A 25,004-nucleotide genomic window follows, 5' to 3' on the forward strand; every position below is an offset into this window, starting at 1 on the left:
GCGGATGCAATATGGTGGACGAAAAAAAAATTAAAATAAAAAAATTTTCTTTTCCGCCATATTGGATCCGCCATTTTGAATTTAGAAAATTTGATATCTAATTTGTGATCAGCAACACCAAATACATTTTTGTTTGTCTTTTTTAAAAAATGCAAATGAGAAAACATTTAAATCATTCGATTGCTTATCCGCATACAAAAACATCTTTGACATGGCGAAGAATAAGGATGTATAACTTTTGTTTTACGTCGAATTTTGCAATAATATTTTAGGAGAGTATTCTTGACACTATAAGAAATCCGAAAATAAAAAAAAAAAAATCTATTTTTTTGACATTCTGAACTGGAATGTCCCCTTAAGTATGAACCCAGAGTATACTAACAACAATAAAAACAATTAGTTTTCGACAAAAGCATACGTTCCTTTATTTTTGTTCTCATAACTAAAAAGCAGAATCAGAGTTAACCCCTTCAGTGTGTAGCTAAAATATAACAAAATGGTCCCAAAATGTGTAAGACCTTCTTGTAAATAAATTTTCATGACAATAGGTACTAAGGGGTTTTTGGGGTCGCTGATTACGATTCCGGTGTTAGTTTTCAAAAATTCAAAATGGCGGATCCAAAATGGCGGACACGATTTTGAAAAATTCATTGGATTCGCTTAAAAATCGTTACTCGGGGATTTTCGTGGTCGCTGATTACGAATCTGACATTAGTTTTTTAAAATTCAAAATGGCAAATCCAAAATGGCGGACACGATTTTGAAAAATTCATTGAATACGCTTAAAATTCGTTATTCGGGGGTTTTCGGGGTCGCTGATTACGAATCTGTTATTAGCTTTTCAAAGTTTAAATGGTAAGAATTATTAAAAGAATTTATCCACTTTTAAAATTTTTCAAAATTTTTGGCGACAATTTTGGATGAAAAATTATTTGTTTTTAAAATCTTACTTCAGATTCGTGATCAGCGACCCCAAAAACCCCCGAGTAAAAATTTTTAAAAGAATTTATCCACTTTTGAAATTTTTCAAAATTTTTGGCGGCCATTTTGGATGAAAAATGATTTATTTTGAAAATCTGGCTAGAGAATCGTGATCAGCGACCCCAAAAACCCCCGAGTAAAAATTTTTGCGAATATACGTTAAGATGTTTTCTTGTTCGGGCCATGACGTGTATACACGTCATCCACTGTTTGGGCCAGTTTTTTGCATGAAGTGTATACACGTCATCCACAGTCAAGGGGTTAATTTATCATTATTTGTTGTTGAAAGAAGAAAACGCATAAATATATTCTTCTACTCCGAAGAAAACCGATTATTTCATTTTTTTTTACTTTAGTTCTTGAATTTTAGATTTAAGGGTAGTTTCTTCGATTTAGAAAAAGCAGGGGTGGTGGAGCAATTTTGACATTATTTCTGAGTTGTTGAAAGAAGAAAACGCATAAATATATCTTCTACTCCGAAGAAAACCGGTTATTTCATTTTTTTTACTTTAGTTTTTGAATTTTAGATTTAAGGGTAGTTTCTTCGATTTAAAAAAAGTAGGGGTGGTGGAGCAATTTTGACATTATTTCTGAGTTTTTAAAAGAAGAAAACGCATAAATATATTCTTCTACTCCGAAGAAAACAGTGTTTTTATTTTTTTTACTTTAATTCTTGAATTTTAGACTTAAGGGTAGTTTTTTTGATTTAAAAAAAAACAGAGGGTGATGGAGCAATTCTGACTTCATATTCGTATTCAGGGGGCCAAAATACTATAAGACATGTAGGTCTTGTTCAATGAACAGACAACTTTTTTTTTTTAATAATAAAAATTAAAAATAATTATTTTTAATTTTTATTATTTAAATACACAATTAAAAATAATAATAATACTCCGCAAAAAAGCCCAACTAATAGAAAAATAAAAAAGTAGGTTAATTTTAAATTTAGATCTAACTATTACAATGTTAGACTTATTAAGTAATATATAACAAGTAATATTATATATATTTCTCTAAATAAAGATGTCTATTGACTTTTTAAAATTGATTTTCTTAAAAATTTCTTTATTAAAGTATTAATATTTAAATTTTATAGTTATTGCTGTTTTAAAAAATCAATCCGGGAATATTTATTTTTGGTCCGGGAATTTGAAAATAATAATTCACTAGACACCTTGAATTAATTTTTAACTTGATATAATAATTTTAATTCACTAAAATGAATTTAATTTTAGTTTTTAATAGAATTAATAAAAAAGAATTTAAATGTTTTTGGATATCGATTTTTTTCAAAAAATAGGTTATTATTGTATTATTTTTAGTTGTCAGTTATGGGAAAGTCGAGAAGCAGTCGAGAAGTTCGGTCGATGACAATTAGAAAATTAGACGATACGATTTGACAATTAACAAAAGAATAAACGAGATGATCGTTTGAAAACCAAAGACGATAACCAAATAATCGCTCGAAAAAATGAAATTCTCGGATCGAAGTGAAACACTAACTTACAGAAATATAAGTCATTTTCACTGATTATCCATTTAAAAAATTATTGTTGATGTCTGTCAAACAAATACAGGGTTGCCACGGACCTTGAAAACCTGGGAAACCCGGAATTGTCATGGAATTTTTTTTCAGTCATGGAAAACCTGAAAAATCTGGAATTGTCAGGGAATTTTACAAAGCCTGATACTAAAAGCTCAATTTTTTGTATTTGAGTCGTAAAAATTTTAAGTTTTCAAGTTGACATTATACAACTTTTTGATTTTAAATTTAGTGCTTACAATTGAAATCAATATGGCATTTCTAAATTTTAGTTTCTTTTGGTCTCTATCTTCCTTTAAATAATTTTTAAATTAATACATTTTAGAAACCCCAAAATGTTATGAAACTGAAGCTACCAACTTTTATGCAATGAAAATTTTTTCTTTTGCTAATTGTTTTTTTAATGTAAGAAGCCCTTTAAAAAATTGCAATCGAAAACAATTGCTTCTGAAGCGAGGAAATAATAATTTAGTTGAAATTTCGGGATATTTGGAAAATCTACGAAAAAAATAATTAAAAATCACTGATTTCCTTGCTTTCCTTAGATCCTCTTACAATTTTTTTAAATGACTTGTCACATTAAAATAAATAATTTGTAAAAGAAAAAATTGCTTATGAGGTTAGGAAATAATAATTTTGTTTAAATAATATATGGATTTTTCGAAAATCTGTGTAAAAAATCAAAATTAATAATTTCCCCGACTTCGATCTTTTGAAATTTTTTAAAAGGCTTCTAACATTAAAATAAATAATTAGCAAAGGAAAAATTGTCATTGAATAAACGTAGGTAACTTCAGTTTCATAAAATGTTATTAAAATGCTTAAAATACTTGTTTAATAATTGTGAAAAATTCTAAACTAAACTAAATTTTTAAATTTAAAAAGATTTGCTCCTCATCTTTCTTCGGAGCGTATCTCAAATAATCTCACAAATTTTAACTTAAATTTTTGTTATTAATGAAATTAAAAATTAATAACTTATTTTGTTAACAATTTACTTAAAGGATTTTATACTTTTTGTCGTAATTAGCTAAAAACATACCAAAACAATTTTATTTCTGGTTTGGAATTTTTTAAGAAATGGTCTGGAAAACCTGGAAAAGTCATGGAATTTTAAAATCGATGTCTTGTGGCAACCCTGAAATAAATAAGTAAATACACAAGTAAATAAATAAGTTCCATTACAACACAGACAGCGCAGCATCAGCGAGTGAGGTATTTACGTATATTTAAGAAAATTTCAACAGACACTACGTGCATCAACGAACCTTAAAAAATTCAACAATTTATATTATCAATCGTTTATTAAATCTATACATATATGTGATTTGTGTATATGTAGGAGTTTATATCTGCATATGAGCAGTATACATGTGTATGTAATTTATGTACATGTGTGAGTATACATGTACATGTGATTAGTGTATATGTGTGAGTATACATGTGTGGGTGTTATGCGCGCATGCTTGATATTCACAGAACACTACTGCGCATGCCTGATATTCATAGAACACTACTGCGCATTCCTCACATTGATAGAACACTACTGCGCATGCCTGATATTCATAGAACACTACTGCGCATGCCTGATATTCATAGAACACTACTGCGCATGCCTGATATTTATAGAACACTACTGCGCATGCGTAATATTGACAGAACACTACTGCGCATGCCTGATATTCATAGAACACTACTGCGCATTCCTCACATTGATAGAACACTACTGCGCATGCCTGATATTTATAGAACACTACTGCGCATGCCTAATATTTATAGAACACTACTGCGCATGTGTAATATTGACAGAACACTACTGCGCATGCCTGATATTCATAGAACACTACTGTGCATTCCTCACATTGATAGAACACTATTGCGCATGCGTAATATTGACAGAACACTACTGCGCATGCCTAATATTGACAGAACACTACTGCGCATGTGTAATATTGACAGAACACTACTGCGCATGTGTAATATTGACAGAACACTACTGCGCATGTGTAATATTGACAGAACGCTACTGCGCATGTGTAACATTGACAGAACACTACTGCGCATGCGTAACATTGACAGAACACTACTGCGCATGCGTAACAGTGATAGAACACTACTGCGCATGCGTAACATTGACAGAACACTGCTGCGCATGCCTAATATTGATAGAACACTACTGCGCATGTGTAACATTGACAGAACACTACTGCGCATGCGTAACATTGACAGAACACTACTGCGCATGCCTGATATTCATAGAACACTACTGCGCATGCCTGATATTCATAGAACACTACTGCGCATGCCTGATATTTATAGAACACTACTGCGCATGCGTAATATTGACAGAACACTACTGCGCATGCCTGATATTCATAGAACACTACTGCGCATGCCTGATATTCATAGAACACTACTGCGCATGCCTGATATTTATAGAACACTACTGCGCATGTGTAATATTGACAGAACACTACTGCGCATGCCTGATATTCATAGAACACTACTGTGCATTCCTCACATTGATAGAACACTACTGCGCATGCGTAATATTGATAGAACACTATTGCGCATGCGTAATATTGACAGAACACTACTGCGCATGCCTAATATTGACAGAACACTACTGCGCATGTGTAATATTGACAGAACACTACTGCGCATGTGTAATATTGACAGAACGCTACTGCGCATGTGTAACATTGACAGAACACTACTGCGCATGCGTAACATTGACAGAACACTACTGCGCATGCGTAACAGTGATAGAACACTACTGCGCATGCGTAACATTGACAGAACACTGCTGCGCATGCCTAATATTGATAGAACACTACTGCGCATGTGTAACATTGACAGAACACTACTGCGCATGCGTAACATTGACAGAACACTACTGCGCATGCCTGACATTGATATAACACTACTGCGCATGCGTGATTTGTGAATATGTATACATTTGTGTTAATATTATTTTTAAAAGATATACATATATATACGACTAGGGTCGGTCGGTCGGTCGGTCGGTCGGTCGTTCTTCAACTTAATATAATAAGAGATAATTAATTTTTTTCAAATATTTTGTTAGAATTTTTAAAAATCAACTTTTGAAGAATTTTAATTGCAATTTCATATTTCCGAAAATTCAAATGTTCAAAATATTTAATTAAAATTCATCAAAAAATTAATTACATAGTTGTTTTTAAATTATACAAAAACCCTTTTAAGAAATTCAATTGTTTTGGAAAAATTACATTAAAATATTTTTAAAAACTATATTTAATTCTTACACGGAGAAAAATGAAAATTCAGATTTCTGACTGAATATAAAACAATTTTAATGATTTGTATTATCATAGGAAGAAATATTAAATTTTGGTTCTCTATCCTAAAAAGTTTAGTAACGATTTTCAATTAAGATCAAAGCTAAATATCCTTATAAACGCTAATAGTCTTCTTTCAACAAGTGCAATCAGATTCCGTAATTAATTCAAAGGTGAAAAAAATTAGGTAGTACAATTATTATTATTTGCATTCTGTGCGAGAGTCCTTAAATTCATTCCCAAACAGTTTTTAGGAATGCGAAACTCTGTGGCGCGCCTGCGCCCGCGTTTGTTCAGTTTCTTCGTTTTTGATATACACGGAAGTCTGGTTGTAGTTCGTAGTGTGCGTCGTGCAGTATTAATTGTTTCAATTAATAAAAATTTTAATTTTAAATATAATAGTGAGTGCAGTTTTGTGATAAAGTTCTAGTGTTACAAATGAAATTAGAAGAATATCTAAGTGAAATGTTTGATCTCATTTTGAGGTTAGGTGTGTGTTTATTTTGTTTTTAGCCGGTTATGTAATGCCTAATTGTTATTATATTTTATTGTAATGTTTAATTTAGGCAACTAAATGTAAAGTCTAAAATGAAATAATATGTAAAAAAATAGAGAATACTTTGAATTTTAAAAATCTTCGCATTGGGAATTTCATTATAATCAGTATGGGACTCGGCACTAGACTTGCCTTGGACTCCGCCCAGAAGCGCCTATCAATGTGTTCAGTCTGCTTTGTTCCGCGTATAAGTGTGCATAAGAACGAAAACATGTTAAGCCTACTGACGTGCTTTAAACATTTTACCATTCATTTCCCTGTTTTTTATCCTGGAGCCGCAAAGGTAGACAAGTTTGGGAATGAAATCTAAGTTACTAGCGCTGAACTCCACAATTTTCAATCGGATTTTTCTGCGTGTAGAATTTTTTATCATAATTTTTTAAGATTTAATTATCTTTGAGTACCTATGGCAAATAAAAATTTACATTTTTAGACATTAAAATTTCGGAGAAATCATGGTCATATTTATAATTCAAATTCTTTAAAAATGTGATTATTTTTAAAAATATTCATCAACAATAACATCACACATTTAATTAATATATTATTAATTATTAATTTATAAGTATATCATAATAATAAATTAGTAGAGTAGGGTGGGGCATTACTATTCTTGTTTGAATTTTTGAGTCTAAAAAATGTATTTAAAAAAAAAATAAAAAAATGAGTAGGACCGTTTGAAAACTTGACTTCTTAGCTACAATTTTGCCATGTATTATTTTGCTGTAACTCGATTCTGTTTCGAGCTACAGCGATTTTACGAAACCCTTTTTTTATGTCGAAAAAAACGAGGGGCGAAACTATTCTTGCAGCTATTAATGATATAATACTAAAAAAAATATAAAAATTAATTTGTTAATTGGAGGAGTTTTTCTGGTTTTTCTCTTCCAATTTCTTACCATTCTAACCTAAAAACAAGTACACAAAAAATACACTGTTTCGTAGTTTTCGCTGTTATCATTGGGCGAATAGTTTCGCCCCATCCGCACATTTTTTGAAAAAACACTTGTAAAATTTTTAAACAATAGAATATCAAAAATCCATTATGATATTCGTGTTCAGTACTAAATTTGACTTTAGAAATAATTTTTCCGACCGTTTATCACTATTTACAATGGCAGATTAAATGAGTCAAAACAAGTAAGCGAGTATATCAAAATCACATTTGAGTACCTAACTCCTATGATAGGTGGCGCCAGAAGCTCAAATGTGGCGTACAATGTTCATTTCACATGACAAGTATACAGAGTAAAAGAGCCTTCAATCGGATGAATCATGAATAGTTTTCTCTCCAGGACTATAGAATAGTTTGGCCACGCGAATAATAATTCCCCACCCTACCCTATGTATTTATTAATTATTTTTACTATTATGTATTATTAATAATAAATTTTTTTTATTTTTTAAAAATGTATAAAATAATTTAATTATTATTAATATTTAATAAAAAAATGTATAAGAATTTTTTTATTATTATTTTAATAAACAATTAAATTATAAATAATAAATAATTAAATAATATAAAAATAATTAATAAATATATAATTTTGCTTCCTCGTGGAGGAAGCTTTGTAGTCGTTTAATTTACAAAATTTTTAAAAATTCTTTCACACTCTAAATCTGAATCAGTGAAAATTTCACTGATTTCAATTCAGTGGCCCAGTTTTCTTTGATGAATCAGTGGAATTTTACTGAGAATCAGTAAAAACCACTGATTGTCAGTGAAATCCCACTGATAAATTAAAGAAAACTGGGCCACTGAATTGAAATCAGTGAAATTTTCACTGATTCAGATTTAGAGTGCAGCGCTTCGTTTATCTGCACGGAGAAAAATAATTAGCTGCCGTATCCAACTGAATAGTTGCTGGAGCGCGATCCAATTAATTGGATGGGGCAACTATTTCTTGGTTGATACATCCAACTTTTTAGCTGCATTATCTTTGCGATAGCTGGGGTACCTTTTCGCATGGAAACAGTATCCAATAGTTAAATGTGTTAACCAATTTATTGGATCGCGCCCCAGCAACTATTTAATTAATTGGATACGGCAGCTAACTCTTTTTCTGAGTGTGGAAAATTTTAAGACCTGACAAACTTCCAGTGAGAAAGTTGATTATTAATATATAAAGAAGTTTTCTGTGAAGTTGCAGTAACATTGGATATTTATGTTGAGTGACATATGCTATTCACTCGCACCGTATACAAATCAATATTTTTTTCTTTAACTTTAAAATAAAAAATAAGTGTTTTCTTTTTGTTTCCTCGTTTTTATACACAAATATAAATAAATCATTAAAATATTTTTTAAACAGTTTATTTTCTAAGGTAACTCTTGTCGTTTGTAAACAAGTTCGACCTTGAGAAACTGCAAAAGTGCATTTGTAAAAAGGTTTTCTTTCGTTAGTCAACGCACACTAAAAATATTCAAATAGTAATTTTAAACAGGAATAATGTTTTAAATGTAAATTGTACAGTGGATGGAAGTGAATAGTGATTATTTTATTTAATTATGGAAAATCAAGAACAACAAGTGTGAGGTAGAAAGCGAAAAAGTCACGAAGACTTGTGGGAAAGAAATGTGTTGGAAAGTATAAAAAGAATAAGGTAAGAATAAATAAGAATAATACATGATTAATAATAATAATAGTAATAATAATAATATATAAAGGAAAAGGGGTAAATTATTTACATATTTACAAAGTTATTCTCTATAATTCAAAGTTAAAAAATAAATATATAAACCTTATTATTAAAGAAATATAAATAAATATAATAGTATATTAAGCAACAAGGGTATAAAGGCAGCCATTTGTGAGACCGGAACGAGTGTCACAAAAATCATCGTAAACAAATTGGCTGCCTTTATTCCCGTGTTACTTACGATATTTTTTATTCCTAATGCACAAAAGTGGCGATTTCAGATAGCAGACGACAGGGAGTAAAAGTCATTCACTTGTTCGACTTGTATGAAAATGGCGGCCGTTTTCTCCCTTGGGCAAAAATAACGCATGGGATCAGCGGTTATGTTTGCACATGGGAGAAAATGGACGCCATTTTCATATGGTCGAACAAATGAGTGACTTTACTCCCTGTAGTCAGCTATCTAAAAGCGCCATTTTTGTGCATGTGGGATACAAAAATTTATACTATTATAAAAAAGAAATTCTGCTAAAAAAATAAATAAATACAATTAAAAGAAAAATAAACAAATAGATAATATAAATTAAAAAATTAATAAAAAATTAGTAATTTAATGAATAACTTTCACTCATTTGTACTATAAATAGTATTAAAATTTAAGATTTTTGTATTGCGAAAACAACACTGGCAAACCAGTACTACGCTAGTACTGTGCCAGTATTGCTAACACGGTAAACTGATAATAGTCAGTTAGGAACTAATTAATGGAAATTTATGCAGTAATTTATAGAAATTTTTGCAATAATTCATAAAAATATGTTCCACATAAGTTACAATTAAAAATTTTTATTTTAGCAATTTATGGAAATTTTTGCGGTGATTTATGGGAATTTATAGAAATTTTCGCAATAATTCGTAAAGATATGTTAAGCAAAAATTATCATTAAAATTTTGGATTTCAGTCATTTATGGAAATTTTGCGATGTAAAACTATGTAAAACACAAACGAGAACTAAAAAATGAACATTGGTAATTTATGGAAATTTATAAACATTTTGGCGATAAATTTTTAACTAAAAAATTTAACGTTGGTAATTTGTGGAAATTTTTGCAGTAATTTATGGAAATTTATGCGATAATTTATAAACATTTTGACGACAGTTTATTAAAATATGTAAAACACAAATTAGACCTAAAAAATTTAACGTCGGTAATTTATGGTAATTTATGGAAATTTATTAGGTAATTTACTAATTTGATTTTTTTGAATTTAGTTCAATTAAATAATAATTTAACTAAATTACACAATTAAACGCTCTTTATTAATTATAAGTGTAAAAGGTGTCGAAAATTAAAATTTATTGTCCTGTAGCTTCGGTAGGGTAGTGGTTAGAGTGTTAGGCTAGAAGTTCGTAGGTCGTAGGTTCGATTCCTCGCAGTGTCAAATTTTATTTCGTTATAGGTTTGCGTTTATTCTGCGTTGTAAACATTAATTTGATCAAAAGTTAAAAGTTGGGGATTATTACATGTTTGCAAATATAAATTAATTTTTTTTATTATATTAACATTGAATTTAAATAAATTTTTTACTAGATTGGAAAATAGATGGTCTGGTCTGATTCAGGCCAGCGCCAAAAGATTTTTCTACACGGGTACTACACCAGTACTGAACCAGTACTGCGCCTGTAACATCAAACCAGTACTCTCTAAATCTGAATAAGTGAAATTTCACTTATTTTAAGTGAATATTCACTTATTCCATGTTTCAAAACTCTTCCACGTAGAATAAGTGAATATTCACACATGAAATAAGTGAATTATATTCACTTATGAATAAGTGAATTACATTCACTTATGAATAAGTGAATATTCAATTATGAGATAAGTGAATACTCAGACATTAAGAAGTGAATGTAAATAAATAATCAGGATCAATATTATATAAAAAAAATATTTATTTACTATCAACTATTTAACACTCTCTTCTCTTCTCATTATCAGTCTGAAACTTATAAACATATCAATTTTTCAACTTTTTTAAGCTAAATTCCCAAACGGTCACCCATCCTAATATTAACTGCAAGCAATGTCGCTTAACTTTGATGATCAACGAGAAACACTACAATGCCACTTAATAAGTTGCCTTATACTCATAGAAAATTATTGGGTGATACTTATAAAGAGTTAGTTTATTGTGTTCTACACGGAAAAAAATTTCATGACGCGAACGAGCAATATTGGGAATATAATTAAAATGAAGAACAACATAACCCACGTTTGGAATTAAGCTTAACTACATTAGCCGAAAGTTTAGCCAATTCAGTGATAGTGAGCTTTGGTTGAGTGCAATTCGTCAGCCATATTGGAACTATATGGAAACCTGCCGCTCCTACGGCTCCTACCAAGAAATTTTTTTGACAGCATAAATATCAGTTTTGTGTTTTTTTAGTTTTAAAACAGTATTAATTTCAATAATTTACTTTCATATGGTTATAATTTGAAACATACAATTGAAAAAAATTAAATATCATTTTAGAGTTAGGTTGTCTTTCAAGTAAAATTCAATATCGCTATTCTAGCGATAATGCCAATATCGCTCGCTCGTTTTTGACGAAATGTTTAGCTGTTATGGCGAAAAATTTCTCCATTTCAGTTGTACTTTTTTTTCCGTATACTTTAACGTTTTGTTTAAGATTTCTCTTATTATATATGTATATAAATACTTAGTAAATAAAAAGTTAGTTATTAGATTACTGTTAATATAATATTTAACTGAATATTTTTTAAAAAATTTATTAAATTTTAAATGACAATTTTTATAATTAAATAGAATAAAAAATTTCTAATATATTAACTAAAATGATAAAAACATTGTTTTTAAACATTTAAAAGTTGGTATAAATAATAAATTGTAATATAATGCGCAGATGAATTTCTTTTTAACTAAATATTTCACTTATACATAAGTGGGGATTTCACTTATTGATAAGTAAAGACAAGTTCACACATAAAAAAGTAAATATTTCACTTATGTATAAGTAGATTCTACTTATTAATAAGTGAGAAAAAGGTTCACACATGAAAAAAGTGAAAATTTCACTTATTCAGATTTAGAGAGTACTGAAAAGCGTTATCATTTCAGTAAAATGCCAGTACTGGTGCAGTACTGCGCCAGTTGTCAATTTTTGCTTGGGAAATAGCTTCTCACAAATCACAGGTAAAAAATTATTATGAAATGAGAAAAAAACTTTTGTCGGAACCTAACATTTTTTGTTGCGAGTTTGATTATGCTCAGAATCTACCACTCCCAAAAATACAAGTTTTCGAACAATTCTACAAAGTACAAACGCCTGTCTAGGCCAAAATCGCATTTACACGATTTTTTCTATTTTATTAGCGCTGTCTGTCGAACTTCAAGTAGAATTCTGGCACTTTTTTTCTGTGCGCGCTCATTCTTTTGCTCCAGTGACCGGAATTTTGGTTGTTTTGCACAAAGAAAAACATGTATGGAAAGAATTGAAACACCTGAAGAATACGCCAAATTAATTGCAGCTTCTCGCGATCCACCGTTTACGATGGTAGAATCTGCAAACAATTTTGTGTACAACTTTGATAAAATTTTTAAAAACAAAGTATCAGTCCCACAAAATCTTAAAATTACACACGGCTGCGTTATTAACTATTCTCCTGATTCGACTGTAAATATATGTATGATAATTATAAACTGGAAAATCCTTCACATTTCGAAATTAGATTGGAAACAAATTTAGAAAATGTACAACAATTTCCCTCACCAAAAGTTGGTATTAAAAAAGCCAAAAAGGATGACGTGCAAAGTTTATTAAGAATACGTTTCATCAAATGGACAAAAGTTTTTAAGGGGCACACCTAGTGTGAGTGATTGAAAAAAACGTCGATTTTTAGGAATTTTTTTCAGGGAAATTATTGCATCTAATTTTTTTTAAAGTTTTGTACATGTATATTTGTATAAATAGTGAACATTTTGTAATTTTTTCAAAGAAAAATATCTTTTTTTAAAAGAGTTATTCGCTATATCCAAAAAAACTAGTTTTCCCACTGCTGCAGTTATTGCGGCCTTCTGAGTGACTGAAATAAAAAAAACCAAAAAGATTATTAAACTAGAAGATATTTGCCGTACAATGAGGCTCCAGTTTTTTGATTGGATGAAAAATAAAATTTTGGGATGCCAAAAGCCATCGGATTTTTTTGGCGAAATTTAAAAGCTTTTTTCAAAACTCCGCCATTTTGTTGCAATTCAATATTTTTTGACATACGAGGGTCATTGTACGGCAAATATCTTCTAGTTTAATAATCTTTTTGGTTTTTTTGATTTAGGTCACTGAGAAGGCCGCAATCACTGCACCAGTGGGAGAACTTTTTTTCGGATACTCAGGAGATAGCGAATAACTTTTTAAAAAAAAGATATTTTTCTTTAAAAAAAACTACAAAATGTTCACTATTTATACAAATATACATGTACAAAACTTTTAAAAAAATTAGAAGCAATAATTTCCCTGAAAAAAATTCCTAAAAATCACCGTTTTTTTCAGTCACTCACACTAGGTGTGCCCCTTAAATAACTATTTCAGAAAAATGAAATACACAAAAAAGAAAGATGATGACTAAAATCTGTTAAATAAAAAATAAACATAACCTGTTGATAATTCTTAAAAATCAAAAATCTTAATATTATGTAATATAAAAATAATCAGTGTAATTAAAAGTGTTTAAAAACTTATTTTGTTTTGTTTTCATTTTCAAGTTAAAGAAAAAAATATTGATTTGTATACGGTGCGAGTGAATAGCATGTCACTCAACATAAGCACGAAACGCACGTACTACGGCAGGATGCGTTACAACTTTAAACATTAATAACTTTTAAGGTATGTATCCAATGTTACTGCAACTTCACAGAAAACTTCTTTATATATTAATAATCAACTTTTTCACTGGAAGTTTGTCAGGTCTTAAAATTTTCCAGACTCAGAAAAAGAGTAAGCTGCCGTATCTAATTTAATAGTTGCTGGAGCGCGATCCAATAAATTGGTTAACACATCCAACTACACGGAAAAAAAGTACGTGAATCCTTCCTTGAAAGTGCTTGACTTTTGCATAGGACACAAAATACAAGGCTGTTCCATATACTTTTTATTAGAAAATGTAGAAAAGTCCTAGAGTTATTCTAGTACTAGTATGGGCAACAGTGTTTTTTAAATTTTAACGAAAAGTCATTTGTTCAGTTTTATAAAGTACGTGAAAGATTAGTTGACTGCGCTTGAAAATTCTGTAGAGCATGCGCAGTGTTCGTTGCGCGTTTCTACCCAAGGTGGACTTCCGTCTGAGCAACGGTATCGGACGCACGCGTTTCTTTTTCTTAAAAAGTTTCTTGTGTATTTCCGGGCTTTTATATTTAGAAGTGCTTTCATAGATCTCAGCTATATTCCTGAGATCTCTCTTTAGAATCGAAATAGTGTTTATTCCGCCTGCTTCACAGGCATCGCGTCTTTTCTGAGTGGTTTCTTAGGTTAACGCCAGCCACAGGGCTGCGCGTAGGCTTGCAGAGTGGACATGTCGCGCATGGATGTTGGCGACTCGAACAATTTTCAGAATGATCCAGATTTAGAAAATGCCGCTAAAGATTTACTTTTTTATCAGAATAATCAAAAACATACTAGATCGCGTTAAAATTCATTGTCTTCATTGGAAATGGATCCAGCTGCAAAACGCTTGTGCGATGGCGAAAAAGGTAAAAATAACGAAAAGGTAATACCCTCGAAAGAACAGAATTCTGAAGGTCACACGCCGAAACCCTTAAAGTACGAAAATTCAAATAAAGACAACTGTCCGGTTTTTATTTAACGCGACCCTAAGTCGTCGGATGCGTCTAAAGATTTGAATCATGTATCTGTCAGTAAGATGCTTCACACATTCTATCCCGGAAAAATCGTCGGAATTCATCCGAGCGGTCGCGGTAAGGTTCGCGTAGTTATGAATAGCGGAAGAGCTGCAAATCAAATTGCGTCAGACCCTGCGTTAAAATCGAAAGGCTTAATCGCCATAATTCCATCAAGTTTCGTGACATGCCAAGGCATTATTAATAACATCGGTCTAGACATCTCTACCGAAGAGATATTGGAAAACGCGGAAATTATTGGTAATTGCAGCAAAGAGTGCAAGATTATTAACGCCCTAAGATTTAACCGTAAAAAAGTCGATGAAAAAAAATGTAATTTCGTATGAACCTTTCACAACCGTCCTTCTGACGTTTCAGGGTACCACCCTGCCAGAACGCATCGCAATTTTCTAGGGCTCGAGCTTGGTCCGTCCGTACATCCCAGACCCTCACATGTGTCTCAATTGCTTCCGTTTTGGACACATTGCCAAACATTGTAAGTCTAAACCGAGATGCAAACAATGTGGTAGCACAACTCCTCACGACGACTCAAGCTTGTGTACACACGCTTCCGGTCCTCCAAAATGCGTGAATTGTAATGGTTCACACAGAAATTCCTCGAAACAATGCCCGGAATACATTTTTCAAAAAGAAATTCGGTATTATGCGACGACCCACAAAACGTCCTTTGAAGAGGCAAAAGAAATCATTAGACCAAGGAAAAGCTCAAATCTCTCCAACACCTTCAACTTTTCCAACTTTCCCGATCTAGGAGATTGCCCAACAACACCTGCTTCAATCTTACTTGATGATTCCAGCTCGAACAGACGTTCATTCGCTCACGCGACCTCCCATAAAACGCATGCACAATTTACATTATCAAAAGATAACAAACACTCCAAAAATACGAAAAACATAGCGTCATCATTCTTTGCGACCAACTTTAACAACAGCAGATCACAAAACCTTTTACCAAATGGTTTTGCTTTGGCCAATTCTGCACTTGACTCTTCATCTACACAACACAGTACCTCACCTTCCCTTTCTCTAGAATCCGACACATCTTTCTCCTTTGCCTCATTCATCTCCTGGTTAAATAACCATGTTACCAACATCTCCTCCAACTGCACCCCTGACACTGTTAAACAAAACAAAGCACTCCTCATAACTGTCACAGAAAATCTTCTTCTTCTACTAAACTCCACAACCAAGAATAACAACAATGGCCAATCTCCCTAACTTAAATATTCTTCAATGGAATTGTCGTGGCGTCTTAAACAAGACACGCGAAATTCTCCAACTATCAAGTAAATTCGATATACTTCTTCTCTGCGAAACATTCCAAAAACCAGACAAACGCGATAATCTTCACATTTAAAAAATTTTTAATATTATTAGAGTAGATCGTACCGTAAATAAGGGTGGTGGACTCGCTATCGCCATTCGTAAAAATTTAACTTTCAAAAAAATACAAACAATCTTCTCTCAGGAGGATGTGTTCGAAACACTAGCGGTTTCGATCGACTCCTGCCTGGGTGAACTCTTAATAGTCTCTGTCTACAGAGTTCCGGGAAAACAAACACCAACTAATCATTGGAAACTTTTTTTTAACTCCATTAAAAACTCTGGTTTCAGGACTGTCTTCGTGGGCGGTGACTTCAATAGTCACAGTACCCTATGGGGCAGCCTTCAAACCTGCTCCAACGGACATAACGTATGCGATCAATTAGATACCTCAGACCTCATTCTCTTAAACAACGGTTCTCCGACTCATCTCGGTCGCCCAACGAGTCCTGGTTCCCCTTTAGACCTCACATTTGTCTCCTCAAATCTTTACACAATATCTTCCTGGACAATTCATGATGACTTGTTAGGCAGTGATCACTTTCCCATTTTCACATCCTTAGGTATCTCCATACCCACATCAAATTTTTCCTCTCATAAATACAACCTTAGATCAATTAAATGGCAACTTTTTTCAGAAAAATTAAGTTTATCAATTCAATCCAACACTGAACTCCTTAACACTGACGACCCAATAACTGACTACAATCACTTTACGGAACTTTTCGACGACTCGATTAACTTTGCTTGCCTTCAACGAAATGTGTTTGTGTAGAAACACAACACTCTTTTCGGGCCAACAATCCACCCAAAAAATCATTTGTACCAGCCCCGTGATGGAACGGTAAATGCGAGGAAGCAATTGAAAAACGCAAACTGGCTTTAAGAAAATATAAGAAAGACTCTAACTATCAAAACTTTCTTGACTTTAACCTCTTCAGTGTGTAGCTAAAATATAACAAAATGGTCCAAAAATGTGTAAGACCTTCTTGTGAATAAATTTTTATGACACTAGGTACTAAGGGGTTTTTGGGATCGCTGATTACGATTCCGGTGTTAGTTTTCAAAAATTCAAAATGGCGGATCCAATATGACGGACACGATTTTGAAAAATTCATTGGATTCGGTTAAAATCCGTTACTCGGGGGTTTTCGTGGTCGCTGATTACGAATATGATATTAGTTTTTTAAAATTCAAAATGGCGGATCCAAAATGGCGGACACGATTTTGAAAAGTTCATTGGATTCACTTAAAATATGTTACTCGGGGGTTTTCGTGGTTGCTGATTACAAATCTGACATTAGTTTTTTAAAATTCAAAATGGCGGATCCAAAATAGCGGTCACGATTTGGAAAAAATCATTGGATACGCTTAAAATTTGTTATTGGGGGGTTTTTTTCGATCAAAACTCCCTGACTTTTCCCTGATTTCCAGTTTTTCCCTGACTTGCAGCCACCCTGCCTGAGTAAAAATTTTTAAAAGAACTTATCCACTTTTAAAATTTTTCAAAATTTTTGGCGGACATTTTGGATAAAAAATTATTTTTTTTAAAATTTGACTTCAGAATCGTGATCAGCGACCCCAAAAACCACTGAGTAAGAATTTTTAAAAGAACGTCCAGGCTGTGTTGGCATGGTGCATTGGTAGGCGTTAGTCCCGCGAAAGGCAGCTATTAACTGGGGTTCGAGTCCTCACAGATGCACAGTGCAGTCGTTCACGCAGCTTATTTTTTCAGATCAAAAATTAAATTCAAAAATATAATTATTTACCGACAACCATATCGGGATAATTATCTTAAGAATAACACCTGACTCTAAACCAAAGAGTTCAATTGACGTCTAATAGATGTCACTAATTGCTGATATAGTCGAAATCTTCCTTAATTAAAATTTTTAAAAGAATTTTTTCACTTTTGAAATTTTTCAAAATTTTTGGCGGCCATTTTGGATGAAAAATTATGTATTTTGAAAATCTGACTTCAGAATTGTGATCAGCGTCCTCAAAAACCCCCGAGTAAGAATTTTTGCGAATATACGTTAAGATTTTTTCTTGTTTGGGCCATGACGTGTATACACGTCATCCACTGTTTGGGCCAGTTTTTTTCATGACGTGTATACACGTCATTCACAGTCAAGGGGTTAAAAAATCCGAAGCAATTGTTAAACGTACAGTTAATGAAGCTAAACGCGAATCTTTCAAAAAATTTTGTAATTCCTTAGACCGGCATACCCCAATAAAAAAAGTTTAGGCTGTTATCAAGGGCTTCAAGCATCGCTTTACCCAACCACCAATGGCTTCATGTTCAGCTGACAAAGAAGTTGTGAATAAACTCCACTCCTTGGTCAACGAAATGTACCCTCCTACAGAATTTAATGAGAATTTCTCTAATATCTTTAATCCTAACCCTTTTTTGGAAGCTCCATTTTCTTCCGAAAAACTTTCAATAGCTATCAATTCATGCAAAACAAAGTCATCACCAGGACTCGACAAAATAGACTACAACATCATAAAACACTTTCCAGAAGAAGCCATTGCCGCTCTTCTATCAATTCTTAATCGAATTATTCTTAACATCGTTTACCCTCCCACTTGGAATAATTTTCTTATTTTTTCATTCCAAAATCTACACCTGGAAAATTTCGTCCCATTTCTTTAGCTTCATGTCTCTTCAAACTTACAGAAAAACTTATTTACAATAGATTAACCTGGTTCATTGAGCGTAACCAAATTCTTAGTCCATTTCAGTTTGGTTTTAGAAAAGGAAAATCCTGTACCGATAATCTTGCACTAATCTCAACAGAAGTATGGACCGGACTGGCGAGGCGGGAGTTTACCGGTGCTCTCTTCCTCGACCTGAAGGGTGCTTTCCCAAGTGTAGTCCCTAATATACTGATTGAGGATCTTCGTTCTGTAGGCATCCCTGAGAACATAGTCCATTTTATATATAGCTCTATCAAATGTAAAAACATGTTTAATAAAATCAATGGCGAAATAATTGGCCCTAGAATAAGTACTATTGGACTACCTCAGGGAAGTATACTGAGTCCTATCAACTTTGCTGTTTATACAAAAGATCTTCACTCATGTATCCCAGCGGATTGCATTTTGTTCGAATTTGCAGACGACTTAACGGTTACTTGTCGTTCCCATGATTTAAATATAGTAATCTCCTCTCTTCAAAATAGTTTAAATTCTCTCTCTACGTTTCTTGCAGATAGAGGTCTGGAAGTCTGCCCGGAAAAAACGGAATTAATTATATTTAGCAATAAAAAACTAGATCTTGATGAACCCTCCCTTTCCTTATCATTAAACAATATTATTATCAAACCTTCCCCTTCAGCCACGTACCTCGGTATCAAATTTCACCAATCTGGCTCATCTGATTCCCATTTTAACTACTTATGCGATAAAAGCCGAAAAATTTTAAATGTCTTAAGGAGGATAGGTTCACGACGGTAGTCAAAATAACAATTTTTTTTTTAAATGTTCAAATATGAAATAAATTTTTATATGTAAATTAAAAGATCATTTTTTAAAATAATGTTGTGTACATTATTATGTAAAAATCTGTAAATAATTAAAATTTTAAGAAAAAACAGTAATATTTTGAAGAACGTAGTGCTTTGCAGTTAGAGATCTGGCAACATGGCATGAACAGCTGATGCGAGCGCATGCGAATTAGTGTTGTTTTGGTCAGTTTTGGTTGACTTTCGTCATGGAGAATAGTTTTTCTTTAGTTTGACAATTTAATAAATTGTTTTTTGTTCACTTTTTGAAATAGTGTATTTTTCAGTACTCAGCTTTATTTGAATTACCGCGCTACTCCGCTTCTCCCACCGCTCTCAACAGTTGCGATGTTGCCACGCACTCCGCGTCACTCACGTCAAAAAAAAAATTACAAGTAACTTTAAGTTTTGGATAAATAATACTCTGCAACTAAACGGTCGATTTCGTTCTCTTTGAAGTATTATGTTCCTTAAACATTGAATTAATTTTGCTCTAATTTTGAGTTGAATCTCTCCGCTGTGTCAAAAGTTATTAACCAAGTTGTTATTTTTTTTTCATTTTTTTTGCGGCCATTAGCTCAATGCTAAATACTGAGAAAAATAGTGAACTTTGGCCGTCAATATCTCGAAAACTATACGGTCAAATTGGCTCAGATTTAACAATAATATGCATTAATATGTCATTTAATTTTGCTGCAAATTTCAAACGAATCTCTATGATTCATGATTTTGAACTAACCTCCTTAAAAGTTCTTAGAGGCACATGGTGGGGATCAGACCCTAAACTTTTACTTCAAATTTTTGACTCTCTAATTGGAAGCGGTTTCTATTATGAATCTGCTTCCTATAACTTTAAATCTCATACAAATTTCTCTAGACTTGAAAAAATTCGTAACCAAGCTCTCCGACTAGCCGTAGGCTACAGGAATAGCACCCCTATTAATGTAATGTTAGCTGAATGTTGTATACCTCCTTTAAGAACCAAATTTAACTTCCTTGCAAAAAAATATCTTCTAAAAATTTTCTCAAACTCAAGCCATCCTTTGCCGGCCAGACTCTCAGAACTCTTGCGACTCATTCATAACTCAAATGTTAAATATAATTATCCTCTCTTAATTGCTTTTGAAAAAGCGAAAAATTACAGCGAACTCATCAGAAGTAATGACATCGATCCTTACTTTAAATTCCTCTATGACGATCATATATTCACTCCCCAAATCTGTTTCGATTTGGGACAATCACTCAAAAACTCTCCTAATCCCTCAAATTTATTTAAAGATCTAACTAACCGCAAATTTCCTAACTGCACGTACTTTTTCACCGACGGATCTAAGTCGGGAAGGGATCTTTTAGCGGGATGTTCCTTCGTTTCTCCAACATTAAATATTTTTTCTAAAATTAAAATCTCTCACCATGCAAATATTTTTTCTCTTGAAGCATTTGCTATCTTATTTACTCTTGACTATACATAATTGACTCTAATCTTACTAACACAATAATTTTCTCAGACTCACTTAGCGTTCTTAAAAATTTAAACACTAAATGCACATATCAAATCAAGTCTTACATAATTTTCGCGATTAGAAACCGCCTTAAGGTCCTTTCTGATTTGAATCGACCGACAATATTGGCCTGGGTTCCTGGTAATTCGGGAATCGAAGGCAACGAGCTAGCTGATAAAGCGGCAAAAGAAGCGTGTACGAATCCTACAGAATTAGACATAAAACTGCCATGTTCAGATTTTTATATGTACCCTCGCACGTAAACAGCTTGACGATAGCTGTAATTCTTTTTACATCGACGTTGGTAAAAATAAAGGTGTCCACTACACACAACTTTATTACAAACCCCAAAGAAAACCGTGGTTCGCGAATTTTGTGGCTCGTAGAGCGTGGATTGTTTCACTATGTCGTGCGCGATCGAATCACTATAATTCAGCTCCTAGCTTGGCCAGAAAGAATTATATCCCTTCCGGTAACTGCTCCTGCAGTCCGGGGGTAGAGGAAGATCTTGATCATATCCTCTGGGCATGCCCTAGATTTGACGCATTTCGCCCAGACCTTCTCAAAGCTCTGTCAAGAGCTTTAAAATGCCCTCCACCTTTTTGCAGCTACCAATTACTAATACACCTTATATCATCCAGCCCCTCAATTGTTAAAATATTGAAAAATATTTGTTTCAAAATTATTAAATTCACTTTATTTAATTTGATATTTTCTAGCGGTACTGTATATCAGCATTGTTATGTTCAGATTCCCAACGAGCGAATAGCGTAGTGGTTAACGTATTAGACTTCGGCGCGTAGATTAAGATAAGCCTGGGGTTCGAATCCCCCCGCGAGCGTTAGGAATTTTAATGTGTATAAAAATGTTTTAAGTCTGTAGAAAATGCTTTAAATGATTTATAAATAAATATTAATTAACATGCACCTTGCATAGTTAATTAAACATTTTTTTTATTTTAATTTTCAATAGAGAATATCATTTTTTCTATATTTGTTAAATCTCATTAAAACATCGTAGAAATACAAAATAGGTAACCACAATAATAGAACCCATTATGTAGCAAATTAAATATATTTAAATTTTTTGACCCTCATAAATACCTTGTAAAAACTTCGTAGAAACATTTTAAAGAAATATTATAAAACATATAGGATCCTCATAAAAAAATTGAACAAATCCCTTTACCACAATCCCTCATTGAAACTATTAGAAACCTAAGTCTAACAGGTTCCTATAGTTTTTTTCGGTGTATTTTTAGGAGGGATGTTATATAAGACCCTGAACAATTGTCCGGAAGTATGTATGTGTGTGTGGATCCCGTTTTTTGTGAACACGATAACTCGAAGAGGTTTCAACGAATTTGGCTAAAAATTGCATGAGAATTTATAGAGTTAATCACAATTAAAGCTGAAAAATTCGTATTTTTATCAAGAAATGAGTTCTTTCCGCAAAATTATGTTGCTGTATTAGAAAATCTTACTCATTCATTTCTAAAATCTTATTCTTTGCACCAAGACGGATCGATTGATATATATAAAGTATATACAGTATTTAAATTTGATAGAGAAAAAAGTATTTCAAATAGGTCATCTGCTTCTAAAGACGTTAAACTTAGAAAAAATATAACTTCCGTAATTTTTATAAAATAAAAAAAAATAAAAAACAGGTATTTTCTTATTATTCATATAGAATTCGAAAAAATTGTTTTAATCAAAAAAAAAAATTTTTGAGTGAAAATTTCACGGAAAATACCCCATATAATGACTTGTTAAGGAGGTTCTATCGATAATTGATTTAATGAACAGATTTTGATAAAATTTGATGAACAACTAGATAAAGTTAATATGAAGGCGTAGTTAAATTTTTGTGACCTCTAGGTACCTATGAAAAAAGTTATAAATATTTTTGATTTTCAACATTTAACATTGAGTCTTATGGGAATTGAATTGTTTGTCATATATATTTACAAACTGCAAAGTATTAAATGAACAGATATTGATCTAAATTTTTTAAATACTGAACCGATATGCAATAATTACATATCTGTTAAAACAATTGTCAATAGGTACCTGTGAGATTTACAATAAATCAATTTGTAAACAAAATTTACGTTTCATCTGAAAATATAAACAACACTTATAACGTTTGGCAACGTTGCATGCACTATACACATTAAATTTGAGCGCGAAATTTAAATGATAATTTTCATCACAGGTTAGAAATAATTCGGCGTTGCCAAACGTTTGACGTTACCAAGTGAGTCAAAACATTAAATATTTCTCACTGTTTCGACTAGCTGCGTCAAGCGATAGAACCTCCTTAAAATGTATATAAATATATAAAACATATTTATAATAATTTTTCTTTAAATAAAAATAACATACAGTGAATTTATTATTATAGCACTGTATATATCCGTCCCATAATTCAAAAGGAAGTTTAACTGAGATCACTTCCAAGCTTGCGTGGCTGTGCGGTATGTGTATTTGACTTGCGTCCTCGAGGTCCAGGGTTCGATCCCCCGTGCGTGCGATATTTTTCCGTCTTAGTGTTAAGTGTTTAGTGTATAATTCTCAACAGTGTTACCAGGACCGGATTTATACAGAGGCAAACTAGGCGACTGCCTATGGGCCCCCACCGCATAAAGGCCCCCACCATCTAAAATATTTTTTACAAAAAGTGTAAAAAAAATTTTTTTAAAAAAGTATTTTACAAAATAATTTTAAACGTTTAGAAATTTAATTTTAAACGTAGAATTAGACACAGGATTTTTCGCGCTTGCGTTTATTTCTACGCCATGTCACACAACCTGAAATATAGTTGTTGACAGTTCGTGTTTGTTTATAATGTTTGTAGTGAACGCAATGAAAATAGTTTTTAGCTAATATATAAAAGTATTTTATAGTTTTTATTATTGTGAAAACAATTTTCGATGAGTTATCTTTGTTTGAAGTTTGCGTCGCATCGTAAAATCAGCAAAAATGCCGTTTTTGAGGTATATTTTTGTTTTTTATCAGGGTACAAAAATTTTTCCTAGTGTTTGCATGATATGCGTACGAAAACTATCCTTCTCAACAATCTCCAATTTTGACATTTAAAAATATCTATTTTTCGATGAACTATCCTTGTTTGAAGTTCGCATCGTAACGTCAAATGGGATAACAGTGAGAAAAATGTTAACATAATGTTAATATTATTTATATTAACCCATTAAATCTCAAGCAGAAACCAATGATTCATTAAAGAAACTATTACATTCTTAGGAACATCAAAAATAAATTAACCATTGATTTTTTGTTTATCATTTCAAATTCTTTAACAATAATTTAATAAAAACAAAGATAACTCATCGAAAAATAGATATTTTTAAAATGTTCAAATTGGAGATTGTTGAGGATGATGTGAGCTATCGTACGCATATCATGAAAACCTTAGAAAAAATTTTTGTACCCTGATAAAAAACCAAGAAGCATCCCAAAAACGTCCTTTTTCAATTTTCAAGGTCAAATTTTTCGAGAACCTAGGGTGATGGAACAATTCTGATTACGGATTCGCATTCAGCATCAAAAAACCTATAAAAATCACCCTATGCGATCCCAGAAATAATAAAAAAGTGAAATTCTGTTGCACTGTGTTATAAATAAAGTTTTATATAATAATAAAATAATTAAATATATTATTTTGTCTTTTTG

At 32.0% G+C, this 25,004-nt stretch overlaps 1 protein-coding gene across 1 annotated transcript; it reads left to right on the forward strand.

Annotated features, from left to right (window-relative positions):
* The first annotated feature begins 15,410 nt into the window (after nucleotides 1-15,410).
* On the forward strand, nucleotides 15,411-16,196 carry LOC122508793. The gene has a single exon (XM_043622339.1). The coding sequence runs from the start codon at nucleotides 15,411-15,413 to the stop codon at nucleotides 16,194-16,196; it is 786 nt and encodes a 261-aa protein (XP_043478274.1).
* Nucleotides 16,197-25,004: the final 8,808 nt, after the last annotated feature.

Source organism: Leptopilina heterotoma, unplaced genomic scaffold (assembly GCF_015476425.1).
Source record: "Leptopilina heterotoma isolate Lh14 unplaced genomic scaffold, ASM1547642v1 Lhet_57, whole genome shotgun sequence".
Classification (NCBI taxonomy): Eukaryota; Metazoa; Arthropoda; class Insecta; order Hymenoptera; family Figitidae; genus Leptopilina; species Leptopilina heterotoma.